This window comes from Schistocerca nitens, chromosome 4 (genome assembly GCF_023898315.1).
Source record: "Schistocerca nitens isolate TAMUIC-IGC-003100 chromosome 4, iqSchNite1.1, whole genome shotgun sequence".
Taxonomy (NCBI): domain Eukaryota; kingdom Metazoa; phylum Arthropoda; class Insecta; order Orthoptera; family Acrididae; genus Schistocerca; species Schistocerca nitens.
The window spans coordinates 917,560,477-917,586,966 of NC_064617.1; the positions used below are offsets into that span (position 1 = coordinate 917,560,477).

General features: G+C 40.3%; 1 protein-coding gene across 2 annotated transcripts in view; it reads left to right on the forward strand.

The window, feature by feature from the left end:
* The first annotated feature begins 4,049 nt into the window (after nucleotides 1-4,049).
* Nucleotides 4,050-26,490, forward strand: part of LOC126252104 (uncharacterized) — a 94,405-nt gene continuing 71,964 nt past the window's right edge. For both annotated transcript variants that reach the window (XR_007545832.1, XM_049952967.1), the window contains exon 1: nucleotides 4,050-4,417. Coding sequence is in view for 1 of the 2 variants with exons in the window: in XM_049952967.1 (XP_049808924.1) it covers nucleotides 4,415-4,417 (3 nt within the window). In the remaining variant the exon portion in view is untranslated. The remainder of the gene's footprint in view (nucleotides 4,418-26,490) is intronic.

Here is a 26,490-nt window from a genome sequence, read left to right on the forward strand (position 1 = left end):
GCATGCATATCTGAAGGACATTGAATAGTACATTAGGACAACACAGGTACTAAAATTTAGTATATTTGCCTTTGAAAACGTACAGTGCAGATAATCTGTACAGTACATAGAGGTCACGGATGTGCTGTCTAAGCGGTAGTTTTTACTTAACTCTTTTTTCCCATTGATTGGAAATTATTTTTGTCTTAATTGGACAAAATGAGTCAAAATGTCTTAACGGAACTGAATAAAATTCATTCAGTTATTTTATTATTTGATCCTTCTAACTGGTAGCCACTGATCCAGTTCTGATGAGCTATTGTATTTTCACTGTGATTACGTTGTAATGGTTAGGTTTCAATTCTCCTGAGTTATTTTTCCAATTTTTGGAGGACCTACATTTAAGTAATCAATTTTCTGGCAATAATGATCAGAGAAGTTGAATTCTGTATTACTGAACATAATAGTATCACCATCTTATTTGCTACTGCATGTTATTCTGATGTCTGAATTTACCACATTTACAAGTTTACATGAATTCAATTAATCTGATAATTTTAAATGACTAATATTACAAGAATTAGCATCAATATCTAAATGACTCAGTACTGTGAGGCAATTGGGTCCAACTTACCCAGTGACCTTATTGAGGCTTTTGAAGAAATTATTCAGTTCTTCATTTGGTGGATGACAGACACCCATCAGTTTAGTTTCATTGTGCTGTTCATGAAGGCTTCACAATGTGTCACATTGTCAGTTAATTCTAGTAACCCTACTCTGCAGTTCCATACTCTTCATTCTTTTTGACTTTAGTATGTTACTTAACATAAAGAGCTACCCCATACCCTTTCTAATGCTGTCTACAGTCACTGCTTATTACGGATCAGAAATTTAAAATATATTCTTTCGTCCTGCTTTAGGTTGTGTGCTGTTATTGCCAGTACATGTGGATTATGTTCATCCATGAAAGCCTGCAGCAAGTGTAATTTACTTCATAAATATCGGTATTGGTGTTATATGTTTAAATGAATCAAAGGGAATGTCCTCTGTTCACTATTACACTATTTGATATAGCAGGAAATATATTCATGGAATACAAGCAATACAAGTTTGGGCGTTGTTAACATTTGCGTTCAAATATTTGTTTGGTGCAAAAGCAGCCTCTCTCAGTGCCAATACACATATTGATTGTTCTGCTTTAGCTACTTGGGTCTCGTTTTGTATAGACAAGGGAGATGCCTCATTTCTTCTTGGACTGTTTTTCTCTCATATGACACACCATAGAAAACATTGATCCCCTTTCCTGTTGTGTGCAGAATAAGCTGTTGCTTTTACTATGTGGTGATGCTGTTTTAGCTGCTCGTCCTGTTGGTTCTGTTGTTTATTGATGTGTCATGATACTTGTGATACTGATGCTTCTGCTGTCCCTGTCAGATGGGACACATCAAGGTATTCACATTCCACAGAATTTCTACAATTTTTTTACAAATGAATGTTTACCCTTTCCCATTAAGATACATACCACGTCTGGTAAAGAGTTATCAGTCCATATAATCTATGTCGAGAAAGAATGTGTTCTGGTAGGCTTCGCAGATTTTATAGTACCGTCTGTCAGCTTTCTCAATCTCTTTATTCACATAGCAAATATTTAGGAGGTTGAATGTGTGTGGAGTTCCAAAAAATCTTTGTTTGCTTGTACAAAGTTTAATGTTTTTTAAACATCTTTGGTTTCTTTCAGTTCATTTTTATACACGTCGTTGGCCCCCTCTATCAACGCCATGCATTGTTCGTTATTGTAGCCATTCTTACGATTTCACACACACATAAACTTGGTTTGACGAAACTAGTGACGTTTAACATGGATTCACACTTGATGAAACGTCACCATCAAGTTTTTGAACATCGACATTCAGAGGAACTCCTGAGCATTTACGCTACATGGCACATCAACACCAAAAGAACGTTGTGACGTTACAGCTGATTCATAAAACAGTCACCAGAGAGCTTTTTCGTAGTCCATGGTAGATCGTCATAAAATGCCGAAACTTAGTTTAAAGCAGTTTCCAATGATTACTGTTGAACTTGATGATGAGAAACAGAGAGCAAAAAAGAGTCTGGATTAGAAAAATGTTCAACAATCGAGACTGTGAAGGAGAGTTCCACACTCCTTACAAGGAGTTGGAAGAGGAGGAGTCATCGTTCTATAAATATTTCAGACTGTCTAAACAACATTTTCTTACCTGTTAAGCAAAGTACAAATAAAAATCGTGAAGGGGGTTTCAAAATATAGGCGTCCAATATCACCTCGACAGAAGCTGATGGTTTGTCTGTGGTATGTGCAGATGGGCTGCTGTATGTGGTTGAACTATGTTTACATATATTTCTGCTACCTGATGTTCATTGTTAATTTATTACATATATTATTTAAACTTCCGCATGCCGCATCAATTTTATTCCCGGTTTTTGTTTTCGCTACTCCGCTGGAAAAATAGCGAATAAATCACATTGAACAAAATATTTAATGTTTATTTTGTAATGGATTCCTTCAGTGTGCTAAATAAAATAATTTAGCTTCGTAGTGTCTTCCAGTACATATTAAGACCTTTTCGCAATAGCAGTTAGTGGGGACTACATCGTTTTAGTTCGCATAGTTGCTCGGCAAGTAGACTGCGTTATGGTCTGTCGAAACATTCTTCCCGAGAAACATTGACCTGATGCTGATGTGAAGTGACGTGTCGATTACATTTCGTTGACGGCATGTGTGAATGCCACCACTGAACTACAAAGGAGAATCTTTTGACGTGGCAGTAATCTTTCGTCAAATTTGAATTTACCTTTACACTTTGATCCCTCCGTAAATTTTTTGTAATTCCTCCTCGAAAACTGTCAAAATACACACATGTATCACTGTTCTGTTCTTTACACAGAGTTGCCTTGTCGCTAATAATTACTTTCGTCTGGCTTACTTTAGGTGGAATAATTGACGGTCTAGTAGCTGCATTTCGTGACTTGCGAGTGTCTTTTATGTGCCTCTTGTGTTTAATATTTAGCTCCACTGTTGTAATTCCGTTGTTAATAACGTTTGAAATCATTGTAAATGGCGTCAGAATTTCGTATCTGTTACTTAGAGGCGCATCATAAATTGTGACTGTAGGCGTACGACGGAAATTGGTTTTACACCTAACGAACTGCGACTGTTTGTCACTACTGTAAGTCTTCTATAAGTCAAGAAATGTCATCATCAAGTCTTTCCAATATCCGGTGCTCCCTATGCCTTTCCTTCAACGTACTAAAGTGGTCCATTGTTGATCAACCGTGTCGAAAGCCATACTGCTTCTCTTTTCCCCTCTATCTTCTTTCCAGTAACCTCTCCATTATTTTGTTACCTTGCTGTATTGCAGATGAGATTGAAATTAAATGTAATCTTAAATTCGTTTCCGCCTTTTCACTTTTGAAATATATTAATCAAAGGCCCTCTTTGACTGTATAACTCACGGATCACTTTATTGGATGCATACCACATTCCATTGTATAAGGACTCAATTTCAGATAATCAACTTTTAAAAAAATGTTTCACATCCGTAATCATATTAGTAATAAAATGGCTCTGAGCACTATGGGACTCAACTGCTGAGGTCATTAGTCCCCTAGAACTTAGAACTAGTTAAACCTAACTAACCTAAGGACATCACAAACATCCATGCCCGAGGCAGGATTCGAACCTGCGACCGTAGCGGTCTTGCGGTTCCAGACTGCAGCGCCTTTAACCGCACGGCCTATTAGTAATACAAAGAGGTTTTCTTGGGATACTTACCTTTTACGTACCAGTAAGTAAGTAATCTTTCCGTGAAATATATTTAATTCATAACCATCAGTTCTCTGGGTATTAGCATTTTTGTATTTTATTCCTGTCATAACGATATAATACGTCATCTGTGTCACCTCTAAAATTTAAATCTTGTGACATGGCACATATCCAAACTCACCATATGATGGCAACTTTGATGTATTGCGCCACCAACACTGCAGCCACTTATTGGTTAAATTTCCGCCGACGATCGTGATTCATATGTATGCCGACTGGTAATTGTAGCGTCGAAACAGAAGCTTCTCATTAACAATGTTGTGGTCACGGAAGTCCAGAGCTGCCAGTACCTAAGTTCCTTGGTAATAAATTTGTTTACTGGTTGCCTCGGTGCTGGACACTGGTACGGTATAATAGTAGCCGACTGTTTCTACCGCTGATTAGGGTTCGCCTTAAATCGGTATAAGCATGAGCGTTGCAGTCGCTCTGTTGGCTCCTAGTGGCGCGCATTTTTAAAACACATAAGCCGTAACTCCCACTGAAAGAACCGATTTCCTTCTTCAGTCATTCGTCTATTACGAGTCGTCGAACTGCTCCAGCATTTGAGTTTGGTGTTGGCGTTTTAGAGATATGGTAAGTATCTGCAGGGTATATCACAATTAATAGCGAAAACTGACGAGTTGAAAATATACCATAACATAATTATTCACAACTACTAATACAAAAATATGTAAATCGTGTATCACAATTAACATGGAAAATTGAGAGGAGAGAAAGTATACCATAACCGGAGGAAAAATGTTCCAATAAACATGAATCACGAAACAAACTGCCAACATGTGGTTAAAAGCTGCCACCGACTCGAGTATTTCTTATTGTAATATTTGATACAGATATATTTGAAACATAAACCTCTCGATGAACTCTCCATCTATAGTAACTGAATTTAAATTTAACTCCATGTAACGTGCTGATGTAATAAGCGCTATTATATTTCTTGTTAAGTAGGCCATGGGTGAAGCTCAAGCCCAATTAGATGAAGACTTAATCAAAGATTTTACTTTTGCACCAACGTAGACAATATTTCATACTAAATCAATGGCAGCTCGTAACCACACATTTCCAATATCATGCAAGTGGCTCATATGCGGAATCATGTTTATTGGAATGTTTCTGCTTCTATTCTGTTATGTTTTCATTATTATCAAGTTTTGAGTGTTAATTATGATACAAATGTATATGTCCATGTGAACAGTTGTAAATTTTTCCTCGTTGAAGATCTATTCTTGGTAAATTCACGTTTAGGATTTGGAACCAGACCACTTCCCTTCCCTCAACTAAAATGTTTGTTACTGCACTTCTGCTTACGGATGTTCGCCTTCTTTTGTATCATAAATTTATCCAAAAATGACTGGTGGAAAATAGGAAAAAATGGATCGGCTGAATCAGCAATGAATAAAATAGAAAACAATGAAGAAACTAGGAGGAAGAGCTGACAGGGGGCATTCTGAATGAAAACAGATGTCAGTAGACCTTACAGGATAGTTAATGTGTTTGAAAAATAGGTTGTGATATTTTAAAGGAATAATGTATCATCTTTCTTCAGACTGCTTGTTGGTAGTTAATTATATATAGGGCCAATGTAATTTGTTGTCACTATAGATTGACATTTATCCAGTGTGAAGTTATTTTTCCTTCCCCATAAAAATAGAATTGAGACCAATGGGGACATCCTACACTGATCATCTGAACAAAAGCATAAAGCAATTGTTATAACTATTCAGTTTCTCAGGACCACTAATGATACACATGAAAATAGCATGATTTTTTCCGAATGTTGTTATATATATATATATATATATATATATATATATTGGGGAATTTATCAACACATGAAAACAGGGGGGCACAGAGAGGAATGAACTATTTTTAGTATAAATAGTGGTCTTTACAATAACAGAACAAATAAATACTGCTGAATAGTTCATGGAAGGGTTATAGTGTGCTAACAAATGATGGCGATTATGAGAGAGAATAACGTAAGAGCAAATTTCAGTTTATCGTAAAAACTTTTTATGGTTGATATATGTTGAATATTAAGTGCAATAGCTTTCTGGATGGGAGATGCAGGTGTAAGTAATGGAGGGAAAGAGACTTTTTGATATTACTATAACCAATGCATTTGTTTCAGTAGCTACAGTAGTGATGGTAATACCAAGCATCCCAAAATTTTATGAAGTATGGGTGTAGAAGCGTGGAACTGCAACTCTGCTGGGGAGCCAGTAGCTATTTAATGATGGGAAATTGATCACCAGTCAGCAGCAACTTATTGCCATCTAACCACCAGAGGGCAAGCTCACAACCTTACTATTGTATATGGCTCATCGAAACAAGGGATTCGGTCCTGTGCTGTTACTTCAAGCAATTATAGAAGCAAGGATCCATCATGAGGCACATTACCTTAGTGTAGCAATAACAATGAATTAAACAAACAAATTAATAAATACACTGAGAATATTAAAGTAAAAATGTTAAGAATATGATCCCATAGGATAATAATGTGGATCAAATTGAGGGATTGTTACTGACTGTTTATTTAAATCATATATAGATTTTTTTCGAATGGTGGCCTCACACAGGTTGTTATAAACACTATATAGAAAGACAAATAAAAATGAGTGATGTTGCAGTCTGTCCACTGGCAGTAACGAATGGAAACTAAAGGCATGGCGCCATACAACAAATCACGTAAACTTCATAAAAATTCTAAAGTTTATCAAGTGCACATAGTTCCTTATAAAATAGCATAATTCACCCCTGCTGGAACGTTCAGTCACTGTTAGGCCTACTATGGGTCTATGCCTACTAGCACCCAGTCACAGAAAATTAATATGTCATAGGTCTCTAGGCTTGCGAGCCTTACCAAACCCACCTAACCAACCAAGAAACCATGAACCTCACTTTACCTGCCTATTTAAAAACTTGGTCATGTGACACTGTCTGACTCAGTGTATCAACTTAAAACTTGATCGCTGTTTTTTAAGATTACGTGTATTACAACATTTATACATTTCAAACATATGTTACATACGCTTTTCAGTGATAGGCAGTCTTATATTGCATTATACAATTTTACACATTGCTAAATAACTGGCTTTATTTAAATGTCGTATACCAGAAATGAAGCTGAAGGAACCTGGTCAAGTGGACGACTTTATACAGCTTGGTGCTGCTGTTGTATGTTATTCAAATTACAACATTACAAATATTATGTTACCAAAATTCTTAATAAACAACATTAGTATAATGGGATAAATTACTCATACTGATGCTAATTATTTGTGTCATGTGTATAAATCTTTGTTTTGACATTATTCGGTAAATTATTTATGATAATGTTTGTATTTATATAACAATAATAAAAATGCAGTCATTCTCTATCTGGCATCAAAACCTATCCAACTGCTTGCCATAAGTATATGTTCCATGCCTATAACATATGTTATAGATTTCATAAACCATTTTTAATATACGAGGGTAATCCCAAAAGTAAGGTCTCCTACTTTTTTTATAAGTACATAGACCTGTTTATTTCTACAATGACTTACATCAGTTTACAGCTTGAACATTTAGCTATTTTTTGACATAGTCACCATTTCTGTCTATGCATTTTTGTAGACGCTGTGGCAGTTTTTGTATGCCCATGTCATACCAGCTCGCCGCCATGTTGTTCAGAAAGTTATGAACCTCTTCTTTTACCTCATCGTCGGAGCTGAATCGCTTTCCGACCAAATGTTCTATTAACCTAGGGAACAGGTGATAGTCACAGGGCACCAAATCAGGACTATAGGGTGGGTGGGTGATTACGTTCCACTAAAACTTTTGCAGGAGAGCAACAGTTTGCCGAGCAATGTGTGGGCTAGCGTTGTCATGTAGAATGTGTATGCCCTTGCTCAATATTTCTCTTCTCCGGTTCTGAATTGGCCGTTTGAGTTTCTTCAGAGTCTCACAGTACCTGTCAGTGTTAATTGTGGTCCCAGTGGGCATAAAGTCGACCAACAATACCCCTTTCCGATCCCAAAAAACGGTTGTCATGACTTTACCAGCAGACTGTGTTTGTTTGAATTTCCGCAGCTTTGGCGAAGAAAGATGCCGCCACTGGCATGATTGTTGCTTGGTCTCAGGTGTAAAGTGATATGCCTAGGTTTCGTCACCCGTGAAAATTGAGTCCAGAAAGTTGTCCTGTTTGGCTGCAAGGCGGTGAAGAAATGTGCGGGAAGCATCAACTCGTTGCCGCATGTGGTCCTCAGGCAGCATGTGTGCGCACACCTTCTGGTAGTTCAATGTTTCCGTTAAAATTCTGTGAGCGGTGATTCGAGAAACCTCAGTAACCAACGTGCAGAGATCAACCAGGGTAATCCGCCGATCTTCACACATGCTTTGCTCAACCTTCAACACTGTCTCCTCAGAAACTGACGGACTCCCGCTCCTTTGTTCATCGTGAATTTCGGTCCGACCAGCTGCAAACTCTCTACACCACTTACGAACATTTTTGACATCCATGCATGACTCACCATACACTTCCTCAATTGGCGCTGGATTTCAATCGGCGCAGTGCCCTTTGCGTTCAAACTCCGAATAACTGTGCGCAATTCACACTTGGCGGTAACATCCAACGGGAGCTCTATTCTCAACGGCTGCCAAGTCAAGACTGAGCGCCTCAGTCAACACAGTGCGTGAAGCACTCTTCATAACAGTGTGACCAACTGCCACACAAACGGAGTTCTGTACTTATAAAATAATAGGAGACCTTACTTTTGGGATTACCCTAGTAAATATTAAAACTTTGTTAATAATGACTTTAGGAACATAGTAATAATTTTAGCGAGCTTGGCTCACTAATATGGGTTCAGTGGTGTCTTTGAATTTTTCGTAGCATATCTGTAAGGAGTTTTAGTGTTTTCAGTGAATATTCTAAGTTTCAGTTTCAACATGTTCGATTTTGCCTGTATTACTTCACATTTTTAAGCATACTATGGCTCCTTGTCTCCTATCACCTTGAGGTTTTCCAAGTTGCTGGTCTGCTGAGACTGGACCCACATCAATTCACAGCTTGTTGCAATAACTCAGGTATGCTGTCCAATGCATGCTCACTTACGTGGTCTGAACACTACACAGCAATCTGCCAGCTAGCCACATACTGTTCAATCAATCTGTTTTTGAATACAGTTGCATAGTGGACTCACAGCTCATAGTGTCACAGAGTGTTGTGTGGGAGGAACAATAATCTCTCTTTGTTAGTTCATTGAAAATTAGAATCTACATAGTATACATGAAAAATAAGAACAATAGCAAAACCTACAAAGAGTGCATGGTCTTTAATGAATGTACTAGATTTCAGCAACATACGAACACCTATCAGTAGTATTAAATATGTATTCCATTACCTTGAAAAAGTAGTGAATGTTCATATGTACATGCACTTAACAAGGGAAAGAAAGGTATTAATAACTTTATAAATCTATATTTTCGAAGAAACTTTTGTGTTCTGGGTAACTTAAGGACAATGGAAAAGCCACAGAATGTGAGGAGACTGTTGATTCATCAGATACATATTTCTACTTAGCAAACCCACTGATCCCTTTAAAATAAAATCCTCTAGAAGAGTGAGAGGACATGAAGAACATTTTGTCTGGATTAATAAACAAGCAAATATTCATTTACCCAACATAGCAACGTTAGACCATTTTTAACACCTTTTGTCACAAGCTAGTGTCACACTCACCCAACACAAAGACCATTTTCTGGCAAACACTTATAGAAATTAACATATTTAGGGAGCATATCAGAAAAATAATGGTTCAAGTAGACATGACTTTTCTCTTCAATAGTAGATTTGCATGTAATTATGACACAAGTGTAACATGAAAAACACATTTATCCCTATATTTTTGTGTATGTTCAGATAATTGTCCTTTACCTCATACATTTGCATTTGATTTTATAATCAAGTTCCTCAGGCAAACATTACATAACTTCCATACTTTGCCTTTTATTCTTCACTAGTCTTTGTGTTAAAGAAAAGCTCCCAATCCTCCACAGCGGGATACACCTTGCCTCTGGTGCTTTCCGTACCAGCCCTGTGGACAGCGTACTAGTGGAGGCAGCTGTCCCTCCACTGCGGTTACGGCGCCAAGTCCGCGTGCGAGAGCTTCTCTCTGGGCTTGGGTCTTTACCTCTTCCGCCTCCTTTCCGGGCACCTCTGCATACACCCTCGTGGTGTGAGCCTCGCCCTCGCCTTCAGCTGGAATTGGCACAGGGCCCGAAGGACTCAGTCCCTCCGGAGGCCTTCCACCGCCGCTTTCTTTCCATCCTCGCAACGTATCAGGGCTCTGGCATTGTTTACACTGACGGCTCGATGGTTGCTGGTCATGTCGGTTATGCGCTAACTCTAGGGGATCATTTCGAACAACGTTCCTTGCCGGCTGGCTGCAGCATTTACACTGCTGAGCTGGTCGCCATCTTTCGAGCCCTAGAGTATATCCGCTCCTGCTCAGGTGAGTCCTTTGTTATCTGTAGCGATTCCCTGAGCGGTTTACGAGCTCTCGACCAGTGTTTCCCTCGTTCTCGTCTGGTGACGGCTATCCAGGAGTCCCTGCATACTCTTGCCTGTTGCGGCCGATCTGTGGTCTTTGTGTGGACCCCAGGCCCTGTTGGGATACCCGGCAATGAAAATTTTGACCGCCTGGCGAAAGAGGCCACCAGTACACGATCTCTGGACATTGGCCTCCCTGAGACTGATTTGCGAGTGTTCTTACGCGGAAAAATTCTGGAACTTTGGTACACTGAATGGCGCGCCCTGCCTTCACAAAACAAACTTCGGGCCATCCAGGAGGCTACCGGTGTGTGGCGCTCCTGCTTGCGGGTCTCTCGCAAGGAGTCTATTGTCCTCTGCTGGCTGCGCATTGGGCACACATGGATGACGCACGGCCACCTATTGTGACGTGAGGACTCACCTTTATGTCGCTACGGCTCCGTTTTGACGGTGGTCCACATTTTATTGGAGTGTCCCATTTTAGCTATGCTCAGGCAGATGTTCGCACTGCCTGACACGCTCCCTGCCCTTTTAACAGATGACTGTGCCATGGTGGACTTAGTTTTGCGTTTTATTTGGGCAGGGGGTTTTTATCATTTAATCTGAGTGTTTTTATGTCCTTTTTGTTTTGATTCTGGCCTTTGGCCTACGATTTTAGACTGAGTTTTTAATGTGTTCTTGGTGGTTGGCTTTTCCTTTTTTTTATCTCTATGGTCGGCCAACCACCATCACACTCTGTGTGACTTTAATTTGTTTTGTCTGATCTCTGTCTGAGTCTGTCTTGTCCTGTGTCGTCTGCCGTCTTTTCTGTTGTTCGTTTTTTATTCTCTGTGGGTGATGTTAGTTTGTTTTGGAAAAAGGGAACAATGACCGTAGCAGTCCGGTCCCTTTAACCCCCACCAACCAACCGTTAAAGAAAAGCTAAAAAACATAAATAAACAGTACCAGCGATACTGTTGGTATTGATACGTTTGTTCCAACATTATGAAGTACTGGTATGATGTTAGATATTGGTGTTGCTACCAGTATTGCACTGAATCTGGTGTTTAAGCATCACGAGGGGGAAATATTGTTGTTCCACAAGTAGTCCCCTTTAAACTGAGTGCTTGCAGTTTTCGATTTAAAAGGAAACCTGATTAGGCCAGACAGAACACAGCCTCGTGGCATGGTTCAGGCTGTTGAAATTCAATGCTTCTCTAATTGTTGCAGTTTTCCCTTTGGCATTATAATTTAAATTAGCTGTGTCGGTCACCACTGTTCCTTTCCAATAGCCATCGTGACTACATTAGATATATTATGCCAACAGTGTAAGGAAGGCCACCCATGGCTGCATCTTTGTGGCAGAATTGCAGAGCTGTGTGAGCAGCATCATGCATAGCCTAGGCTGGGTGGTGACTGAGCAGCAGATGCGTCCTGGTGTTGTGTGATGGAGGCTGGTCATGGCTGCATCTTATCAGTGGAGTGCAGGGGCAATGTCAGACATGGCTGGGGGCAATGTAAATGTAAAACTTGTTGTGTTGGCAGAAGAGCCAACACCGTGTTACGAATGGAGGCTGAAATGCACGCGTTTTAGCTCGCGCAGGCTGGCGTAAGGAGGGAAGAATTATACTGACGTGAGGTCTGGAACATGACAAGGAATGAGAATTCAGAAAGCGGACATAATTAGTTTGATACTTAACTTTAATCCATTAATGATGAACGTCGCTCTTGATGGTACAAGATTCACAATATTATCTGTTCAGAATACATTCTAGTAACTGAATATGGCGCCTTGCTAGGTCGTAGCAAATGACGTAGCTGAAGGCTATGCTAAACTGTCGTCTCTGCAAATGAGAGTGTATGTAGACAGTGAACCATCACTAGCAAAGTCGGTTGTACAGCTGGGGCGAGTACTACGGAGTCTTTCTAGACTAGACCTGCCGTGTGGCGGTGCTCGGTCTGCAATCACTGATAGTGGCGACACGCGGGTCCGATGTATACTAACGGACGACGGCCGATTTAAAGGCTACCACGTAGCAAGTGTGGTGTCTGGCGGTGACACCACAAAACTTGTTGCCAACTGATGTTGTATGCCACCATCATAAGGGAGGCTGGCCGTGGCTGCATTTTCATGGCAAAGATGTGGATCAGTGGAAACGATGTCAGGCTTGCAGCCAGAGGATGATGCTGACTGGGCTGCAGCTGAGGTCCGGTGCAGCTGGAATGCTGCCGTATCCTTGTCACCGATGATGTATCCTTGGCTGTGCCACCACAGTGAGGATTCTGGCCATGGCTCCCATGTTCACACTGAAGTCACAATGTGGCAGGGCAGTATCGGGCAGAGCTGGTAGGGGAAGTGGCTGGGAATGACTAGAACTTCAGGTGAATCCTGTTGCTGCAGCATGCAGATTTTATCCTCATTGCTAAGTGATTCTCCTGAGTGGTAGGCTACACACAGTGAATGGTGAAGTTTCCAGGTAGCATATAAGCAATACTTTATTAACACCGCATAGAACACTATGTAGCTTCCAATAGATACAATTGAAATAGGTCCTCTAGTATGAACATGATGAAGCCAAGAGTCTGCAGTTCTCTGTAGTGATCTACATCATAACAGTACTCTGTTGTGATGTATTTCATGATTGTAAGTGCTAGGCACAGGTTCACATAAATAATAACATTTGTGGATACACTGAATCTGGAGATGGCCAGCATCAGAAGAGGCAAACAATTCAAAGGCAATGGCTGGCATAATGGGGATGCTGTTGCGTGTCTTCCATGGAAGGCTACAGAGATGCTGAGTACTGGGAAGGCCAGTGTCAGAGTAGGCAAAGGTTCCAAGGTGATGGCTGGGAAGAGCCCCAATTGATGGGTCACAGGGCACAAAGCCCATAGCATAAATGTGTGCTGCTTGATAGCAATCGAGCTGCAGCTTAAGTAGGCTGTGGGAGGATGGATATCATACTTTGTTGGGTGAACATGTGACTTGCAGATGCAACATGGTCTCTCTGATTGCAGCGCCACTGGTACTGGTACACACGATGCATGTGGATGAGGTTGGCTTCTGATAGAGGTCAGCATGTCAACAGATGTGTTATTGTCTGTCAAAAGTAATGTTTCCAAAACATGTGGTGTACTTACAATGCTAACCGCATACTGTCTGGTGGAGGTGCGCTTGGAACATTGGAGCAGACTACCCTCTGCTCGCAGGTGTTGCATCAGAGGCAGAAGTGGCTGGTGTATGGCCGGATATATGGCAGAAATTATGGTTAATTGTTAGAGACTGGTCATCGCTCGATAGTGTGTTGAAGAACATAAATACTGGTGAATCTGAAGATCCATTGTATGTGTTAGTAATTGTTGAACATAGTTAAAATAACCAGACAGTTCTTCAGTTTGAGACTACAAACTTTTGGTGCTACTGAGGAAAGAAGGGTCTACAACGAAGTAAGTCCATTTATAAATAGTGTATAACAATGTTATGACTACTTCCTTCCTCCATCATTATATACATGACACAATAAAATAGTTTCATCAGGGTAATTTGTATGAGATGTCTGATTCAAAGTGTCACTCACTGATACTGTAGTTATATCTTATAATGTCTTATTACATTTTTGCATTTTGTGACATGCAAAATTGCCATTTTCTGAACATTTAAATGAGTCATCAATCTTTGCACCACTCTGACATCTTACCAAGCTTTCATTGGATATTTATAGTGGCCTAGGTCATTATAGATAGCTCTATCACGTGCAAAAATTCTTAGTTTACTGTCTTCAAGACATATATCATAGACAGAAAGGTTCCCAACACACTTGCCTTGGGCACACCTGAAATTTCTGGTAATATGTCAGTGATGTTTCATTGCAGATAGCATGCTGCATCCTCTCTGACAAGAAATCTTCAGTCCAGACCAAATTTATTCTGATAACCCCATATTATTATACTTCATTAATAAGCATTTGTGTGGCCCCGAATCAGATGATTTTCAGAAGCTTTTAGGATATGAAATTACAAGTACTCTGATGGCATATTTAAAAGCAGGGAAAACAATACCCAACTGTCAGAACAGCCAATTCTAGTTGCTACATCAGGGAGGAGGAAGGTATAGTTTGAGAAAAGGTGGAATTGGAAAGGGGGGTGGGCGGAGTAGTCACTCAGATCCCAACTTGAGAGGTGCCCACCTGTTGTTAGAATGAGGTGAAATAAATAATCACGATCAGTTCCAAAGAAAACTAGAAACATACCTCAATAGCCACTCCCGTTATATGTATTCACAGAGTGCAAATTCCTGATAGCTGTATAACAAGTAACAGTGTTCACTGTAAAGCTTCATGACAAGTAATAGTCTATTTGAAACAGGCCTCTATTGGTTCATATGCAGATAACTACTTTTTATTAAAAAAAGTGTGAATATATTTATGTAAATATTAAGCTGTCAGTAGGAAATGAATTTGTTATAAAGTGTTTTGAATTTATTATAAATGTCCTGCCTGGTGCAAGCACAAGTAGTATTAAGCTGTACAGTGATTGTTCATTGTTAGCACACTGTACCGGATAAGTTTCTAGAACTGATTGTCTTTTATTGCTGTTTGGCTTGACTTGATCTACACTCCTGGAAATGGAAAAAAGAACACATTGACACCGGTGTGTCAGACCCACCATACTTGCTCCGGACACTGCGAGAGGGCTGTACAAGCAATGATCACACGCACGGCACAGCGGACACACCAGGAACCGCGGTGTTGGCCGTCGAATGGCGCTAGCTGCGCAGCATTTGTGCACCGCCGCCGTCAGTGTCAGCCACTTTGCCATGGCATACGGAGCTCCATCGCAGTCTTTAACACTGGTAGCATGCCGCGACAGCGTGGACGTGAACCGTATGTGCAGTTGACGGACTTTGAGCGAGGGCGTATAGTGGGCATGCGGGAGGCCGGGTGGACGTACCGCCGAATTGCTCAACACGTGGGGCGTGAGGTCTCCACAGTACATCGATGTTGTCGCCAGTGGTCGGCGGAAGGTGCACGTGCCCGTCGACCTGGGACCGGACCGCAGCGACGCACGGATGCACGCCAAGACTGTAGGATCCTACGCAGTGCCGTAGGGGACCGCACCGCCACTTCCCAGCAAATTAGGGACACTGTTGCTCCTGGGGTATCGGCGAGGACCATTCGCAACCGTCTCCATGAAGCTGGGCTACGGTCCCGCACACCGTTAGGCCGTCTTCCGCTCATGCCCCAACATCGTGCAGCCCGCCTCCAGTGGTGTCGCGACAGGCGTGAATGGAGGGACGAATGGAGACGTGTCGTCTTCAGCGATGAGAGTCGCTTCTGCCTTGGTGCCAATGATGGTCGTATGCGTGTTTGGCGCCGTGCAGGTGAGCGCCACAATCAGGACTGCATACGACCGAGGCACACAGGGCCAACACCCGGCATCATGGTGTGGGGAGCGATCTCCTACACTGGCCGTACACCACTGGTGATCGTCGAGGGGACACTGAATAGTGCACGGTACATCCAAACCGTCATCGAACCCATCGTTCTACCATTCCTAGACCGGCAAGGGAACTTGCTGTACCAACAGGACAATGCACGTCCGCATGTATCCCGTGCCACCCAACGTGCTCTAGAAGGTGTAAGTCAACTGCCCTGGCCAGCAAGATCTCCGGATCTGTCCCCCATTGAGCATGTTGGGACTGGATGAAGCGTCGTCTCACGCGGTCTGCACGTCCAGCACGAACGCCGGTCCAACTGAGGCGCCAGGTGGAAATGGCATGGCAAGCCGTTCCACAGGACTACATCCAGCATCTCTACGATCGTCTCCATGGGAGAATAGCAGCCTGCATTGCTGCGAAAGGTGGATATACACTGTACTAGTGCCGACATTGTGCATGCTCTGTTGCCTGTGTCTATGTGCCTGTGGTTCTGTCAGTGTGATCATGTGATGTATCTGACCCCAGGAATGTGTCAATAAAGTTTCCCCTTCCTGGGACAATGAATTCACGGTGTTCTTATTTCAATTTCCAGGAGTGTATTTTGTTGAATGGTCTCCTTCATAGAACACTATGAGAGAATGTTTTTTTATGTTGTTATTAATTCGTCCCAAAGTCTAGTTAAGTCATCAGAAGACCAAAACAAATTGCGAAATGATTTAGAAAAGACATATGTATGGTGCGAAAATTGGCAATTGACCCTAAATAATGAAAAGTATGAGATCATCCACAAGATGCTAAAAGGAGTCCATTAAACTTCGGTTACACGATAAATCAATCAAATTCAAAGACCGTATATTCAACTAAATTCCTAGGAATTACAATTATGAATAACTTAAATTTGAAAGAATACATAGAAATTTTTTTTTGTGCGGGGGGGGGGGGAGTCAAACCAAAGACTGAACACTTAGAAGATCAACAGATCTGTTAAAGAGAGCCCCTACACTACACTTGTCCGTCCTCTTTTGCAGTAGTGCTACATGGGATGGGATCCTTACCAAGATGGGTGGTGGTGGTTAGTGTTTAACGTCCCATCGACAACAAGGTCATTAGAGACAGAGCGCAAGCTCGGGTTAGGGAAGGATTGGGAAGGAAATCGGCCGTGCCCTTTCAAAGGAACCATCCTGGCATTTGCCTGAAACGATTTAGGGAAATCACGGAAAACCTAAATCAGGATGGCCGGAGACGGGATTGAACCGTCGTCCTCCCGAATGCGAGTCCAGTGTGCTAACCACTGCGCCACCTCGCTCTGTTACCAAGATAGGGTTAGCAGAATGCACTGAGAAAGTTCAAAGAAGGGCAGCATATTTTGTATTATCGATAAATAGGGGAGAGTGTGTAACGTACATGATACAGGGTTTGGTGTGTGCATCGTTAAAACGTGTTTCTCTTTGTGGCAGGACTTTCTCGCAAAATTTCAGTCACCAACTTTCTCCTCCAAATACAAAAGTATTTTGAGGATGCCAACCTACATAGGGAGAAACAATCATTATAATAAAGTAAAGGGAAATCAGAGCTTGCACGGAAAGATATAGGTGTTCATTTTTTCCATACACTTTTTGAGAGTCGAATGATAGAGAATTATTGTGAAGGTGGGTCGATGAACCCTCTGCCAAGCACTTAAGTGTGATTTGCAGTGTTGCCATGTAGATGTTGAAGTTTAAGATAGAAGCTTCCTCTCTGAAGTTTGTGGTCAAACATGAGGTCAGGCAGACAACAAACAGATGGATCCCTTTCTCTGCTAGGACTTTTTATAGGAGATGTCAAAAATTTAGAGATACAAAAACATTTACATTAATAAATAATAATACAGCAATAAAATCATATTTTTATGAACAGTTGTATATACCTAGTGGGGATATTAACGAGTTGTATTCAGCTCAAGTCACTAGTTCGTCTTGCATGAATATGCCCCACTGAGTAATATCATTTCAGTATAGCACCTGTTATAGCATTGTTTTTAGTGGACCTACCATCATCTGCATCAACTATTTCACTTTTAATTAATTATAAATTTTCATTTCCACTTATTGAGGAACTTTGGCATACAGTTTGAGACGGTGGGTGGGAAGCATAAGTTTTCTTTGTTTCTTGTGTTGTGTCTATAAACAAAATAATTTTCCTCAAATAAGTCCTGTTTGGTATACAAAAAAATGATAATATCATAAATATATACTAGTGAGAGACTTAAAATTTGTAAGTTTCTATAAGGGCCGGTCAAAAAGTTTCCTTTTGAAAGCTGTACAGTCCAGAATTGGTATGCCAGTCAGGGAAAATGACTGTAAACATTCAGGCAATCATCCCATTGACACACCAGGTTGAAGATACCCATTTGGTAAAATGTAGAGGCCTACTTCGCAAAGTAGTCTGTAACTGCCTGCTATATATCCTCATCTGACAGGAGTCATCAACCCCTCAAGACCTTTTTTAAGAGATCAAGGTGTGATAATCATGTGGCAAGAGATCAGGGCCATAGGGCGGGTGCTCAAGTGAAGACTGGCTTTCCAGATCAACCAGCATCTTGTGGCAAATCACAAACACCACCGAACTTGGTGCACCATTCCACAGTGGTGGTTGTCAACAGACATTCTTCATTCTCCTGTCGATGTCTACCAGCATATGTCCTTCAGCAGCCAAGAAAAGAATAACAGCTCGTTTATCCCGTTTGGAGCATTTGGTAATAGTTTCGCCACAGTTCATGTTTCTGCATTTACCACTTGGATATTGGAAAGACACGAATGCTACACTATCCCTCACGTATATATATTCACATAGAAGACATACTACACTGCATATACACTACAGCAATGCCCTCAAACAGAAACTTTTTGATTGTCCCTTAAAAACAATGAACAACATGGTTCTTTCAAATGTATAGTGCACGTATTCTTGCAGCGGTGTATCGTAGGTCTCTAGAAGAGCGTAGCGTTCCAAAGGATTGGAAAAGGGCACAGGTCATCCCCGTTTTCAAGAAGGGACGTCAAACAGATGTGCAGAACTATAGACCTATATCTATAACGTCTATCAGTTGTAGAATTTTGGTACACGTATTATGTTCGAGTATAATGACTTTTCTGGAGACTAGAAATCTACTCTGTAGGAATCAGCATGGGTTTTGAAAAAGACGATCGTGTGAAACCCAGCTCGCGCTATTCGTCCACGAGACTCAGAGGGCCATAGACACAGTAGATGCCGTGTTTCTTGACTTCCGCAAGGCGTTTGATACAGTTCCCCACAGTCGTTTAATGAACAAAGTAAGAGCATATGGACTATCAGACCAATTGTGTGATTGGATTGAAGAGTTCCTAGATAGCAGAACACAGCATGTCATTCACAATGGAGAGAAGTCTTCCGAAGTAAGAGTGATTTCAGGTGTGCCGCAGGGGAGTGTCGTAGGACCGTTGCTATTCACAATATACATAAATGACCTTGTGGATGACTTCGGAAGTTCACTGAGGCTTTTTGCAGATGATGCTGTGGTATATCGAGAGGTCGTAACAATGGAAAATTGTACTGAAATGCAGGAGGATCTGCAGCGAATTGACGCATGGTGCAGGGAATGGCAATTGAATCTCAATGTAGACAAGTGTAATGTGCTGCGAATACATAGAAAGAAATATCCTGTATCATTTAGCTACAATACAGCAGGTCAGCAACTGGAAGCAGTTAATTCCATAAATTATCTTGGAGTAGGCATTAGGAGTGATTTAAAATGGAATGATCATATAAAGTTGATCGTCGGTAAAGCAGATGCCAGACTGAGATTCATTGGAAGAATGCTAAGGAAATGCAATCCGAAAACAAAGGAAGTAGGTTACAGTACGCTTGTTCGCCCGCTTCTTGAATACTGCTCAGCAGTGTGGGATCCATACCAGATGGGGTTGACAGAAGAGATAGAGAAGATCCAACGGAGAGCAACGCGCTTCATTGCAGGATCATTTAGTAATCGCGAAAGCGTTACGGAGATGATAGATAAACTCCAGTGGAAGACTCTGCAGGAGAGACGCTCAGTAGCTCGGTACGGGCTTTTGTTGAAGTTTCAAGAACATACCTTCACCGAGGAGTCAAGCAGTATATTGCTCCCTCCTACGTATATCTCGCGAAGAGACCATGAGGATAAAATCAGAGAGATTAGAGCCCACACAGAAGCATACCGACAATCCTTCTTTCCACGAACAATACGAGACTGGAATAGAAGGGAAAACCGATAGAGGTACTCAAGGTACCCTCCGCCACACACCATCAGATGGCTTGCGGAGTATGGATTTAGATGTAAATGTAGATGTTAGCAGAGTTTCCATCAGAAAACAATACCATGCCCAATATGCTACTTTTGTGTGTCCATGTCAGTTGCAGTGATAATATTTGCATTGCAAATGCAATGTTCCCCAGTTTATTAGCTTTGGTAGAGTTGGTGAAAGGAGATCCCTGACAGCGTGCAGTGCTGTTGCTAGTTTTCAACTGGAAAGAGCAAATAGTTACAAGTGGAACCCTGAAGCATTAACATAGGGATTTACACAAAATTGCAATACATGACTGGTTCAGGTAAGCCCATGAAGCAGCTGCAGCAAGCCCCCTGGTAGTGTCAGGCATCTTCTTTCACCAACTTGAGTATAGGTACTCAATGTGTGCCTGCCAGGTCAAATTTTTATTAAAATTTAATCATAAAAATGTGATTGGGTCAGTTTTTTCTCTACCTTTGTTGCTGTGATAATCTTAATCTACTTACATTTTGACTGGTTTTGGACTGCATTATGTGAGTCTTAGGTATATTTAGAATCAATTCATTTAGCTGACACCAAATTTCTAAACTAAGGATATTGATCAGTGTTTCAGGAATTTTTTCTGATTCTTGATTTTCAACTAATATAGAAGCATCATCTGCAAACAGAATTGATGGGGAGCTGATATTTAATGGCAAATAATTAACTTAGAATCGGAATAGGATTGGATGTAGTATGGAGCCTTGAGGCACATCCTCAGGTGATATTTTCCAGTCACGATAATAATTTGCCCCATTTAAATTAATGATAACTCCTTCTATTCCATAAGTAAGATTTAAGCCCTTCTAGGGCATGGCCTGCAATGCCATACTTGGCACTGCCCCTAATGTCATACTCACCAAGTTTGTAAACAAGCAGTGCACAGTTTACAGGATTAAAAGCCTTTGCAAGGTCACAGAAGATTGTATAAGTTCACATAAGGTATCTCAAATGCTGAAACAGCAGAAGAAAATTGTCAGATACAAGTGTTCTGTATATAAAAAGAACCTTGTCACACATTACTTCAGAAACTACCAATCCTAGCTGTTCCCCGTGTAGACATTCACAAAATTACAATATTCTTTCACAGCAGACAAAAATTATTTGAGGAGAATCATTTTAACCACACATACAACCTGAGAAACAAAGAGAATTTTATGCTTCAGACATACTGATTGAAATTATGAGTATACGCACAGATTCCATGATATATAGGGATGGAAATGTGCAATAAAGTAACAGCAAAAACATACTTAACACGATGCCAGAAAGTCTAAAAATAAGGCTGCACCAGATTCTGTGGCACAAAATGTTACTATTTGGTAGAAGGACTTGAAAAATCTGTGGCAGCCTTGTTTTTATATTACCTGGCTTCACATTAAATATGTTTTTGCCTGTTTATTTATTATATATTTTCATCTCCGTATAGCCTGTAATTTGTGCATATACATTGATCAGCCAAAACATTATGACCACTGCACACCATGACGGATGCTGCCTGGTGGTGTTGCGGACATGTAATGTGGTAACAAAAGTATGCATGTGGAGCAGACATGGACAGGGGATCACCCTAGTGGAGATATGGTCTGTAAATTAGGAAATCCATTAAGATAAGTGACTTTGGCAAAGGGCAGATTATTATTACACAAAGTCTGTGAACGAGTATCTCAAAAATGGCGAAGCTTATCGAATGTTCACGTGCTACTGTCATGAGCATCTACAGAAAGAGAGAGAAGGACAGTGAAACTACCACTAGGCACTAAGTGGTTGGACATCAATTACTCTTCCTAGGATGTGGGGTTCAGAGGTTTTTCTGCTCTGTAAAGTCCGATAAATCGTGATATGTGGCATCTCTGCCAAAAGAGCACAATGCTGGTGCACACACAAGTGTTTTGGAGCACATCGTTCATCGTACAGTGTTGAATATGGGGCTCTGCAGCAGACCACATGTTCACCTGTTGACCCAATAACATTGTCAATTACAGTTTTAATGGGCATGAGACCATCAGCATTCGGCTGTCGATCAATGGAAACATGTCGGCTCTTTGGGAGAATCACAGTTTTGCTACAGTAGGTCAGTGGTTGTCTCCACAAACACTGTCATTGAATTGAATGGTGTCTCGAAAACTGCAGCACATCACCAATGTAGACTGGCAAGAGCAGTGTTATACTGTGGGAGACATTTTCCTGCACTTGCACGAGACCTGGTACAGGACCTGCGGTAGCAATTGAAGACACGCTGACAGCTGTGAACCACCTGCATCCCTTCACACTTGGTGTCTTCCTTGACAGCAATGTCATCTTTCAGTAGGAGAATTGTCCATGTCTTGGAGCCAGAACCGTGCTACAGTGGTTTGAGAAGCATTGTAATGAACTCATGTTCATGTTTGAATGACCTAATTTGCCTGATATAAATTGTATGGAATCCTTTTGGGTCGCTATCGGGTGCCATCACAGTGTACGCAAATCAGTGGCCTATTATTTACACAAACTGCATGATCTGTGCGCAGACATCTAATGTCACATACTTCTACAAACCTATCAACAAACTGTTGGATCCCTTATACACAGAATCAGTGCTGTATTTCGTTCTACAGATGGACAAACAAGCTATTAACCAGGTGGTCATAGTATTTTGGCTCATCAGTGTAATTTCAATTGGTGCGTGGGAAGCATGAAATTCTTTTTGTTTCTCATGTTGCGTGTTCGAATAAAATGATTCCCCTCAAATAATTTTTGTCTATAAATGTGTAGGTAGGAAAACAGGATATTTAGTTTCCGAAATAATACACAAAGTGTAATGCAGCATTCGATGAAAGTTTCTTGACGTACTATAGTAATATGTAACTTACTTTTAGATGTCCTTTGTACATAATTCAAGGAACAGTAGCTAATAATACTACAGTTTTGTTATATTAGCTACTGCTACTTGCGTTAGCTGCTCTATGTTTATCGTGAAGTTTTATTACTGCAAATTTTTTGATATGTGTTCTATACCAGAATTATTTATGAAGGGATATCAAAAAGTAAGTTTCACATTATTGTTGCAGGCCAAGTAACTTTTATTGCATGCTGCACTACACTTCAAAGTGACACAGATTCATTACATTATTGTTCAACACAATCACTAGGACTGTAAATAATTGCAGTAACATTCTTCCAATCGTTAAGTTCCTCAATAATACAAGTCTGCTCCTTGGTAATGGAGCCATTCAAGAGCCTCTGTCTGAATGTCTAAATTGCTAAGCGTAAGTTCCTCAATTGCTTGGACATTGTTGTCTGTGGTCGATGTTGATGGCCTTCCTTGCTGGTCAACATCACCCACATGTGTGCAGCCTTGGTCAAATTGTTGGCATCATTTCACTATTGGTTCACGTAGTGGCAGAGTTTCATGATGACTCTGTATGTGATTTAGACTTTTGCTCACAAGAATCACACTGTCCCATGTACTTCAACAGTACAGTAAGTTTCCAGTTGATACGCAGTTTCACTCGCACACTGTTTTGAACCTGTTCTTTGTACGGCAGGAAATCCTAAACATGTTCTCTCTTCTTGAAATGCACAACTGCTATAACACAGTGGTCTTAGAAAGGGACAACATGTGTAACTTACTTTCTGAAGTCGCTACGTATGTTATGAGACTAATAAGTAACAATTTACTTAATTTCCCTTGTCTAACAAAGTGCTTATTTTCTCATCAAAACTGTTTATTGCATCTATGGTGTTTTTCATGTGTTAAAAATTAAACTGATTGTTTACTATAATGGAATATTTTGCAATAAAATTTTGGATTTGGGTAACATCTTGTTACTCAAATGCTTTAGATATCACTGGGAGAATTGACATAGGATGATAATTTTCTATGACCCCTTTTAAAAGTGTCTTAAATTCAGTAAACTGCAGTATCCATGGAAATCAGCTATCTTCAAAATATTGATTAATTACTTGAGTTAGAGGGTGTACAATTATGTAGTGTCTTTCTTTAACGATTTCAGTGGGTATTTAATACCAGCCAGCCAAAATTTTGTTTTTTAATGCTAAGGTTACATTTTCTGCACCCTTCATGGAAACTTGAGTTAATTTTGTAGTGTTCAGAATTCTCAGTAAGACCAAAGAGATTTACTTTGTTATGATAATGTGTTACACTGATATAAGATTATGTTAAACAATGGAAAATCCAGGTCAGAGTATTAACAATAATATGAAAAGGATAGATTGCTGTTCACTCTAAAGATGACAAATTGAGTTGCAGACAGGCACGATGCCTGGTGATGTCTGTTTGCAATTCTGTGTGTCATCTTTATGGTGAATAGCAATCTATCCTTTTCATAATAAGATTTTGTTACATTTATAAAGAATTCATCGAAGCACTCTGGTATTTGAGTCGGGCTTCCAGCAGCGTTTCCTTCAATGTTGATTTTTGTAATTTCTTGATTACAGTTGGTTAAGATTTAATGACTGATCACATGGCTGTTGCCTTATTTTTATGGTTAAAATTATCCTGCTAATTGGCTGCCTTGACAACCGCTTAAGTATCTTTACATATTATAATAAAATGTACGTATGTATCACATCTCCTCCTAAACCATTTCATAGATCACCTACCTTACATAGGGGTAGGGGTTGGGAAGAAAACAGGATGACAACGGAGCATAATACCTATTCAATTTTAGTTCTTGCATGACAGCTGTGCTTGGCAGATTGCATCACAACTGCTACATGCGAAACTCAGTTTGCCGTTTTCTTACGTGATATACTGTGAACTATGGATGAAGGGCAATAGGCAGATTCCATATTTCTAGATTTCTGGAAAGCATTTGACACTGTGGGCCATTGCAGGCTGTTAACAAAGTTATAAGCATATGGAATAAGTTCACAGAAATGTGACAAAATTTCCAGTTGGTGTGATGAGTGGCAGCTAGCCCTAAATTTGGAAAATGGAAGTTGATGCAGATAAGTAGGAAGATCACACCTGTAATGTTCCGATACAGTTACCTTGTTTAAATACCTGGGTGTAAAATTGCAAAGCTATACAAGATGGTATGTGCATGTGAGAACTGTGGCAAGGAAGGTGAATGGTCAACTTCTGTTTATTGGGAGAATTTTAGGACAGAATGGTTTACCTTTAAAGAAGACTGCTTATAGGATGCTGATGCGACCTGTTCTTAGCACTGCTCAAGTGTTTGGTATCTGTACTGGGTCGGACTGAAGGAAGACGTTGAAGCAATTCAGATGCGTGCTGCTAGATAGGTTACCAGTGTTACAGAGATGCTTCAGAAACTCAAATCGGAATACCTGGAGGGAAGGCAACGTTCTTTTCGAGTAACACTATTGAGAAAATTTAGAGAACCGGCATTTAAAGCTAATTACCAAACAGTTCTACTGCCGTCAACATACTGTGTGCATAAGGACCATGAACATAAGATATGAGAAATTAGGGCTCATACGTAGGCATATACACAGTTATTTTGCCCTTGCTGTATCTGCAAGTTTAACAAGAAAGGAAATAACTAGTAGTTGTACAGGGTACCCTTCGTCATGTACTGTATGGTGGCTGGTGGAGTATCTATGTAGATGTAGATGTAGATGAATGTGCATAAATTACCTGCTGAGGGATGAGCCTGTGGTAACTCGTTTGATTCATAGGTACACCTTGTAACAATGCTTTATTCTTGAATGTTACCTAAATTAACTTAACTTTGCCTGGAGTTCATTTGATGAAAGAATATAACAGTTTCCAACTTCACAAAATTTATTGACAACTGAACTGCATACTCGTCATGTTAACAAAACACTGACTGACAAAACAACAACTAACTGACTGACATTTGCAGCATCGCTGCTTTGCTTTATGTAGAATTTTAACAATAAATTTCAAAATAACCCATTATTAATTTTGTACAATTTTGATGTTACAATTAAAATTTACAAAACGTAAAGAAACTGATGTTACAGCCGAATAAGGTATAAAATACAATATTAATTGACATAATTTTTATAGTATTATCATTAGTTTTAAATATGAAAATTGATCTGAACTTTAATTACAATAATGTCTCTTGTATTATTTTAGCTACATAATTAATTACAGTTTGGATTTGGTTACTAACATTCAATCACAGTACAAATCTCGTGCTTTATCCGACTACATCTGTAATACATAAGGCCTCAAATTCTGAAAATAGGAAAGTTGTGTGATGTAAACAATTGGAGAGTTAATTAGAAATGTAATTGCAAAGGATATTAATTACAGAGGAGGACATAAAAATAGATAAAAAATGAAAATGCATCACTTAGTAATAATTTTTAAGCCGTTTATCAAGATAATGAGGTTCTCTGTGTCAACCCACCAATCATCTGCAATTAAGGTAATTAC